The sequence below is a fragment of the Neltuma alba genome, unplaced genomic scaffold (assembly GCF_004799145.2).
Source record: "Neltuma alba isolate B1F8T4 unplaced genomic scaffold, ASM479914v2 tig00011013_pilon, whole genome shotgun sequence".
NCBI lineage: Eukaryota > Viridiplantae > Streptophyta > Magnoliopsida > Fabales > Fabaceae > Neltuma > Neltuma alba.
In genome coordinates, this window is record NW_021635766.1 from 82,651 (window position 1) to 91,521 (window position 8,871).

The 8,871-nt window shown below is 36.3% G+C and overlaps 1 protein-coding gene across 2 annotated transcripts; it reads right to left on the reverse strand.

Moving 5' to 3' along the window:
- Positions 1–3,498: 3,498 nt before the first annotated feature.
- LOC114760700 (protein DETOXIFICATION 54) lies at positions 3,499–8,558 on the reverse strand. 2 transcript variants are annotated; one of them, XM_028949984.1, is made up of 4 exons: positions 8,240–8,558; positions 7,989–8,081; positions 7,012–7,881; positions 3,499–4,420 (listed from the first exon to the last, which is right to left on the reverse strand). In XM_028949984.1, exons 2-4 carry the CDS (start codon positions 8,040–8,042, stop codon positions 3,821–3,823), a joined length of 1,524 nt encoding a protein of 507 aa, XP_028805817.1. In that variant the 5' UTR covers positions 8,043–8,081; positions 8,240–8,558; the 3' UTR covers positions 3,499–3,820. The 2 variants fall into 2 exon arrangements, with proteins under 2 accessions (XP_028805817.1, XP_028805818.1); XM_028949985.1 differs by having other exon boundaries at positions 7,989–8,096.
- Positions 8,559–8,871: the final 313 nt, after the last annotated feature.

The following is an 8,871-nucleotide window of genomic DNA, read 5'->3' on the forward strand; positions in this document are numbered from 1 at the left end:
ACAAATTGACTTGTTAGACCTGTGCAAGATAGCGATGTTTATTTTTGTGATATGCATAAAAAAGGGACTTGGAGTTGGCTAATTGGTTTGGATAGATGAATGCCACGTTATCGTCTATGGGGCTTTCTTGTTCTGTTTGTCCTTTTTTTGTATGGTGTTGCCCTAATCTTTTTATTGCAAAGTGGGCTTAGTTTTTTAAAGAGCATTTCATTAAAGCAAAAGAAGATACCTTTGAAAAAGGACTAGTCTCAAACAAAGTCTGAAAACTGCATCACCATGACATTGCTCTTTTATGTTTTTGAAGAAGAAAGGTTGAGGCAGAATCAACTAACTGGTGCCAACAAACGATTGCACTGTGCTTTTGAGAGAGCATGTCTGGGAAGATGGAAAATGACAACATAGCTTGTCTTGTGGTAACGAGGCTTCCATGCCCCCGTACACGTTGGAGCCTCCCCACAAATCTGCTTTCTTGGAGGTGGATTTTGATAATCATGACAAAAAAAGCCACCAGCCCACCTGTGCAGTTGTGCTGCAGTGTATCTCTGCCTCGTGTCTGTGTGGAGCCATATTTGTACAAACATGTTTCATACAAATGGAAATAAAAGTAGGAAAAATTTCCTGTTGAAAATTTTATTAGCAAAAAAGACAAGATAGAAGTATTGCTACTCTATAAATTTTGTACACACATACTACCTCTGTTTCTTATTATAAGAGTTTGTTTAACTTTTAATTTGGTTTTAAATATAAGATCCCAATTCACTTTGTTTTTCATATTTATTGATTTTTTTTCAAAGTAGTCCTTAAAGTGGTTACATATATGAAAGGTTTCATGAAATGCTAGCTCTAAATAATACACATGATTAACAAGGATATTTTAGGAAAGACAACACCTATTTATAACAAATAACTAGCTTAATTAATTTCTTTAATCTCCCCAAATTAGTCAACTAGGTTTTATAATAAGTACCAGAGGTAGTATGATATTGTGATTTAGGTCATAATCACTAATAAAATCTTTAATAGGATATTTGTTCCTAGTTTTTCCAAATTTTTACTACTCCTCTTGTACTTAATATAAGACCTAATTGTTGAGTTGATTTTGGTCCTAAATATAAGACATATTTATCATATTTATCAATTTTTTCTAAATTACCCTTATAGATATTCCCTCAACTATAATCAAGTAGAAGAGGGAGTGGGAATGTTAAGGAAGATAATTATGGTATTTTGGGAAAAACATATCATATTTTTTATAATTAACTAACTTATCTAATTTTTTTTAATATAATCAAATTATTTAAATAGGTCTTATATTAAGAACCGGAGGAGTGTCTATTTGTGCGTCTGCTCCTTACCTTTACAGAATTTACAATAGTATTAATTAGTAATCAAAGGCATAAATTGGATGTCCAGGCCAAGCCAGCACCAAGCTAAGGTTGGTTTAGTAATTAAATAACTATTTTTTTATCTTAAAAATAAGAATTAATTGGATTTACTAATCACAACTATATTTCACCAGATCCCAAATGTATTTCCTTAAAAAAATTAGTGGAATCAAAAGTAACACTCTTCAAACTCACAATTATGCATTATTTTTTATATAATAAATACTAAAAATAATTTTTAAATTATTTTTGCATCACCTCGGCCTAGGGTCTTTTGACCTAGTTGAATTAGGCTTAATCTGATCATTTTTTGGCTTTTGGTCTTGCTCAGCAAAGTCCAAAATAACTAGTCAACATTGAGTTCACCGAGTTGACCAAGCTTAGGAGCCCCATTATTAATTAATTAATTAATTATACCTACAAAGTACAAACTGTTTGTGGGCCAATATTATACTTTGTGATTGTAACCTTAAGATTTTTAATTCACTTATAAACCTAAAACTTGTTATCCAATATTTGGTATTTAGTGAATGATCTTATGATTAATGGAATATGTCCCACCTTTTGTTGTGAAAGGTCATGGGTTCGTTCATCATATATTTAGTGTTTTTAAGAGGACAAAATACGTTTTGAACTCAAAAAGGGAGGATAAGATTGATATATTCTGAATGAGCTAATAGATATTGTGCTGTAATTATTTTTTAATATAAATAGTAAAAAAATAATCATGCATAATTTTGTTTGTTATGTTTGTTCTTTGGTTGGAGAAAAATTATAATTTCGATACTTAATATGAGAGTTATTTAATTAATTTGGGTAGATTAAAAAAACAAGATAAATTAATTATAACAAAGGTGACTTGATCTCCTTAAAATACCCTTATGCAACATTAGATTGTATACCAATTTATAAGTTAAACAAATTTATTTGGAAAAAAATGATAAATATAAGAGACAACATAAATTAAGGTCTTGTATTCAAGATCAGATTCAATTTGTAGTTAACTTTTAGATTAAGAACAAGTAGTAATAAACAACTCCAAAACCCTAAAAAATGTCAAGGCCTGAAACAATTGTTTAAATCTAAAAGTTAATTAGTTTTATCAATCCAGTTTAATGAGTTTACAAACATCCAAAAATACCAAAAGTGAAAGAAAGTGAAATGTATTTGCAGAAAGGGAAGATTTGAAATCTTATAAAATAGTTCTCTCTCTCTTACACCTCTTATACAAAGCCCCTTATTAGGCATTTTGTCTCCTTATCACCCAACCATTTCAACCCTTTCATTGCTTGTGTGGGTCCTATCCCTCCCCCTCTCTTCCTGCATTCCATGTGGGGTTTCCCAATTTTCCCCCCATCTTTTAAGAATTGATATGAGGGGTAATGTCTCAAGGTTTACACAGTCCAAAACACAGCTCCCTACAAATTAAACGCTCAAGATTTGCTTGGCATATGAAGCAATCATTTGAAGAAAGAAAAGAGTAAGATGTATTTTTATTGTGTTTTGAAAAGTAAATGGCTCCTTTGAGGACATTTTGAAAACGATACAGAAAAGATTAACATACTCTTATATAAAGATGACATACGCAAATTGTGAAATAGCTCAAAAATTAAATAATAAAGTGATTTAAATTTTTAAAGAGGTGAGAAGAGAGAAAAATCTAATGACATCATATTCCTTTGCTTATAAAACAAAGTAACTCAAATAGAAAGAAAGCTTTTAATGGTTATGAGAGATAACATTTACATTTTCATCAATTTTTCCTTCTACAACAATCAAATGACACCCAATGCCTCCTTTAAAACAGGTTGTAAGTTCAAATCTTTTGTAAAAAAAATAATAAGTACGTGAGTCATGACAAAATAAAACATATACAATCCAAGTTTACGACTAAAATGTAGTTAGGGAATTGATTTGGATGTAGAAAATTACTTTGAAAAATGTAATTCTCATTGCAACAAAATAAACGCTGAAAAATTTATTTTTGAAATATAATATGTGGTTTTAAGAATTATTATCTTCTATTTTTATGAGAAGTAAAACAAAATCAAACCATGTGCCGTGCAAACACAAAAGGGCAAAAAGACAAGGCAATGTAAAAGAAATGCACTGGTTTAGGTGCAGTGACAGCTTTGAAACACAATGCTGCATTTGTGAGATCTCTGAAGCACTTATCAATATTTGGCAAATTTGACCAGAGACCCACATTCCCCTCACAAACCTGATATGCTTTCCCTCACATGTCCCAACATGCAAAAGCCACTTTTACCAACCAAAATTTTGGGCCATCTCCAATACTATGTAATAGCAAGTAAAGATTCAACACTTTTTACACAGAATTCTGGCACTTTCCTACCAGCCAAACACACCCCCACTTCATTCCCCATCAACAACATCAATCAAACTAACTAGAGAAAGAAACCAACCCTTCTCTCCTAACACACCTCTTCTTTATTCCCATTCCCTTTCACCAAAAACTGCTTGGTTTCTCCATCTTTCTCATCACTCACATCTTTAGCTTTAAGCTCGAGCCCTGGGTCGAGCCCGTTGCAGCTACTTATCTTGGCCTCAGTGAGCTTCTCGGCCCTTAGTGCCTCACCTTCCCAATCCGTACGTGCTAGGACAACATACAAAATCGACACCGCGCATGCCACTTGGGCGGACAAGAGCCCAATCCAAAGCCCGCTAAACCCGATGTTGAACCAAAAGGCCAAGCCCACAGCCACAGGGGTACCCACAAAGTAGAATGAGCCGAGGTTGATGTGGGCCCCAATGACGGGCCGGGCAGTGCCACGGAGAATGCCACAACCCGTTGTTTGTGGGCAATTTCCAAGCTCACAGAGACCCATAATTGGCATCACCGAGGCAACTAGGGCTTTGACGAACTCGTCTTTGGTGAAAAACCCGGCCCATATCTTCCTAAGAATCACCGTCCACGTCACGTTTATAAAGCCCATCACAAATGCACATCCCAAAGCAACCATAGCTGCAAGCTTGGCCTTGTAGGGCTTACCAGCTCCAAGCTCATTCCCCACCTACAGGAGTGCAAAATCAAAACTTTAATTTGCTTTCTATGATGAAAATGGAAATATGATATCAAATATGGCAATGGGGCCCACGGGCCTAGTGGGCTGCTCTACCAATATGATGAATCAAGGATTTGGCAGAATTGATGGGCTTAGGCATAATGCTAAAGTGTGATCAATTTGTGGTACTTCTGTGGAGTCACGTTACAGGTGTGACCCAACCGGGTCCCTGTACTTGACGCAATCACATAACAAATTCAAACCTCAGCAATTAAAAACCAAAATAAAATTTGGCGTTTTAGCCCAAGAACAAGGACTGAGAAGATAAAAGCAGTAGGTTTTCTGGGCCAAAACAGAGTTAATAAATTTCCACACGTAACATTACAATCTTAAATCAAACCAATCAAAACAATTACAAAGGGACATGTTCATTTATCCAAATCAGTGAGATTTGTTAAGCCACAATTAGCTTGCCACACAATCACAAGTCACTTTCAAAGTTTTATCCTATTCTGGTTTTAGGCCTGTGATTAACAAGAGCGTTTAAAAGTTGTGTCACGGGTCAAAAATAGGGCAAAAATTACATTTTAAGAACCTGTTCAAAAAATATTTCAAAATACAAACTTAATTCTTTTTTAAGAAAAATTTCAACTTTGAAGTTCTAAATCCAAAATAAAATAAAATAAAATCAGTCACAGGTGACAGATAAAATCAGAACTTAAAATAGAAACACGTGCATCAGTGTCATCTTCATTGAACCTAATCTCTTAAATCTGAGAGTTCAAATTGAATGCAAAATATCCTCCAACATACTCAGACGACAAAAATTTAATGTCATCCCAAAAGATTCAACTTAGTCCACTAAGGTTAGACAATTATCAACATTATCTTAAGAATATAAACTCTAAATAGCCCATAGCGCAATTCTTTAAAAATTTAGAAGCACAGACACTAACCACTTAAATCTGCAGACGTGATCAAACCTACGACCTCCTACCTTTCAGGCAATCAAAAGTTCAAGTGATTCAGGTCCCGGTGACTCACCAGGACTAGAACAACCTCCTACTTATGAGAGAAATATCGTTTACATAATGTAGAGCCACACCTGCATATCTCCTTCTCTAAGTGTATAAACAAAATTATAGAAGCTAAATAATTTTTTATTATTATTTATTTATTTAAATTACATTAGATAAAGTTGATCTCATCTGCAAGCACAGAACACACAAGTTGCAACACGTGCATTGTATATTTTCACACTGAACACATATTATATGAATTTAGGGAGGAAAAAAAAAAAAAAAGTAAGGCAGATACATTGTTTTATTCATGAATGCTCCCTCCATTTTGTACAAATTGATCTCTTATCCAATCATTCAATTCCCCATTACATGCATGCTACCTACCAATGCATGAATAAAAGATATCTCTTATAATCTATTAACATGAAAGCTCGATCATAGGTTCTCACTCACTCTCATAATATATTATCGAGTCAAATTCGAACATTGTCAGATATGTTTCATAATCCATTAACATAAAAACTCTCCATGAATAAGAGAACTTCCTCTCACTCTTGTAGTATATTATCGAGTTAAATTCAAGCATTGTTAGATATGTCTCGTAATCTATTAACATGAAAACTCTCCATGAATAAGAGAACTTCCTCTCACTCTTGTAGTATATTATCGAGTTAAATTCAAGCATTGTTAGATATGTCTCGTAATCTATTAACATGAAAACTCTCCATGAATAAGAGAACTTCCTCTCACTCTTGTAGTATATTATCGAGTTAAATTCAAGCATTGTTAGATATGTCTCGTAATCTATTAACATGAAAACTCTCCATGAATAAGAGAACTTCCTCTCACTCTTGTAGTATATTATCGAGTTAAATTCAAGCATTGTTAGATATGTCTCGTAATCTATTAACATGAAAACTCTCCATGAATAAGAGAACTTCCTCTCACTCTTGTAGTATATTATCGAGTTAAATTCAAGCATTGTTAGATATGTCTCGTAATCTATTAACATGAAAACTCTCCATGAATAAGAGAACTTCCTCTCACTCTTGTAGTATATTATCGAGTTAAATTCAAGCATTGTTAGATATGTCTCGTAATCTATTAACATGAAAACTCTCCATGAATAAGAGAACTTCCTCTCACTCCTATAGTATATTATCGAGCTAAATTTGAGCATTGTCGGATATGTCTCATAATCTATTAACATGAAAACTCTCTGTGAATAAGAGAACTTCCTCTCACTCTTATGGTATATTATCGAGTTAAATTCAAGCATTGTCGGATATGTCTCATAATCTATTAAAATGAAAACTCTCCCTGAATAAGAGAACTTCCTCTCACTCTTATGGTATATTATAAGAGTTAAATACGAGCATTGTTGGATATAGTTAATACAAGATGATTTTTTTCCCCCATCAAGAAGGTTTAAATACGGGTGGAGTCAGCTTCCATTTCACGTAACTAATTAATTCATTCTTATATTATTTATGGGGAGGGAATAAATTGGTAAAGAAGGAAAAGAGAATAAAGAAAAAGGAATAGGATGATAATAATATTGGGAAAGTGAGTGATTACCCTGGCAGAGACGCAGCCTGCGAGAGCCATGGGGACAGTGTACATCATGCTAGTGGTTTGAATCAATATGCCGGTCGCCGCCACGGCCACCGTCGGATTCTGCAGGTACCCCGCCAGCACCGTCACGATCTCGTACCACCACCACTCTAAGCATATCCCTAAACAGCTCGGAACCGCCACCTTTATCAGCTCCCACCACCCTTCCTCCACCACTTCCCACCCCCACATCCACCTCATCCCTCTCTCCTTCTTCCTCCACAACAACACGTACGCCGCCATAAGCACCACCATGTTCAGATTCGTCACCACCGACGCCGTCGCCACCCCCGCCACCCCCCGCCGCACCAGCCAGAAGTTTAACGGCACGTGGAATATCACCGCGATCAGGGAACAGAACATCATCGGCTTCGCCACCTGCTGCGACCGGAGATATACTCTTAGTGGTTGCAACAAGGTGTTTGTTAAAAGGTCTGGGAGAGAGTAGAAACAGTAAATCCCTGCCATTGCCGTAATTTCTCTGTCTTGGCCCATGAAATTCATGATGTTCTCGAGGTTTAACCAGAGCAGGCTTATGGGTATGCTGGCCATGAGGAGGATGAAGACCATACGTTGAAGAGAGAGAGAAAGGAGGTCCCATTTCTTGCCTCCATAGGCCTGTGAACATACTGGTTCGAGCCCTGAGGCTAGACCCGCCAGAACAGAGTAGCCTGTGATGTTCGTGAACCCTATGGACAGTGCGCCTCCGGCGAGCTCCAGTTTCCCCAGCCGACCCAAAAACAGAACCGACACGACGGCTCGAACGAACACTAGCATGTTCATGGCGGTTATGGGTAACACCATACTCCATAGCTCTTTAAGCTCTTCGACAATCTGATTACAGCACAAATATTAATATTATTCATAAAAAAAGAAGACGATACGAGGAAGAAGAGGAAGGAGAAGATCATTACTGTGTAGAGGTAAAAAACAGACCATACCTGAGACATGGATGGGAATTTGTGGGATGAAAAATCTGGGTTTTCATCTTCCATGCTTTGTGTTTCAATGAAGAAGGAAAACCAGAGAGCGTTCTGTGAAAAAGAATACTGAATCAAACAGTGAAGATGATGAGAGAAGAACCCAAAAAAATAGTGTGACAAGGTTTCCTTTTTTTTTTTTCCTTTTTTTCTTTTTGCCTTTTCACAAAGCCATAACAATGAACATATTGCGATGATGCTAAAAGACTGACCTTGACTTCCTTTTCTGCTTCTCCTAAAACTCGCGAGGCAAAAGAAACTTCAAAAGAGATTTTCCTCAGTGATTTCAAAAGGGAAATACAGACACTAAAGCAGGTATATATATTTGCTTTCCCCACAAACACAACACACAATAGATACGTGTGAAGCCTATAAGGGGATATTATGAGGGAGAAAGATGAAAATGGCAGAGAAAAAGCAAAACACAGAAGAGAGAAAAATAAAAACTCGGGGAAGCAGCGGCGTGGGAAGAGGCAGAGGGCATGGCAGGGAGAAGAGAAAAAGGAAAGTGATGATGTGTGAAGAAGGAAAGGGACAGGAAGAGAGGGAGAGGCTGATGGGTTTAAAACTTTTTCATTATTGCCGCAGCAAAAGGGAAGGTTTTTGAGGGGATAAAAAGGAAAGGGCTACACAGAGAAAAGAGAGAAAACACAAGCAGTGAGAGGCAAGGGTCGGTTGGCGTGGATTGGTCTTTTCAAGTATCATAAACGAAACGTTACTCACTCTCTAGTTGTGTTTGGACTGTGGCTGTGAACGAATTGGCTAGCTGGTTGCTTATCAACTATCGGTGCCGTTTACCCATTGCATTTCTCTTGGTAAAAGCAGTTTCAGCCACTTGAATACA

Excerpts from the sequence above, each read along its gene's own strand:
- LOC114760700 (XM_028949984.1), bottom strand. The coding sequence starts at position 8,042 with ATGGAAGATGAAAACCCAGATTTTTCATCCCACAAATTCCCATCCATG. Across the intron at positions 7,882-7,988 it reads AATTCCCATCCATGTCTCAG|ATTGTCGAAGAGCTTAAAGA; the intron begins GTATGGTCTGTT and ends TGCTGTAATCAG. Across the intron at positions 4,421-7,011 it reads CAGGCTGCGTCTCTGCCAGG|GTGGGGAATGAGCTTGGAGC; the intron begins GTAATCACTCAC and ends GCACTCCTGTAG.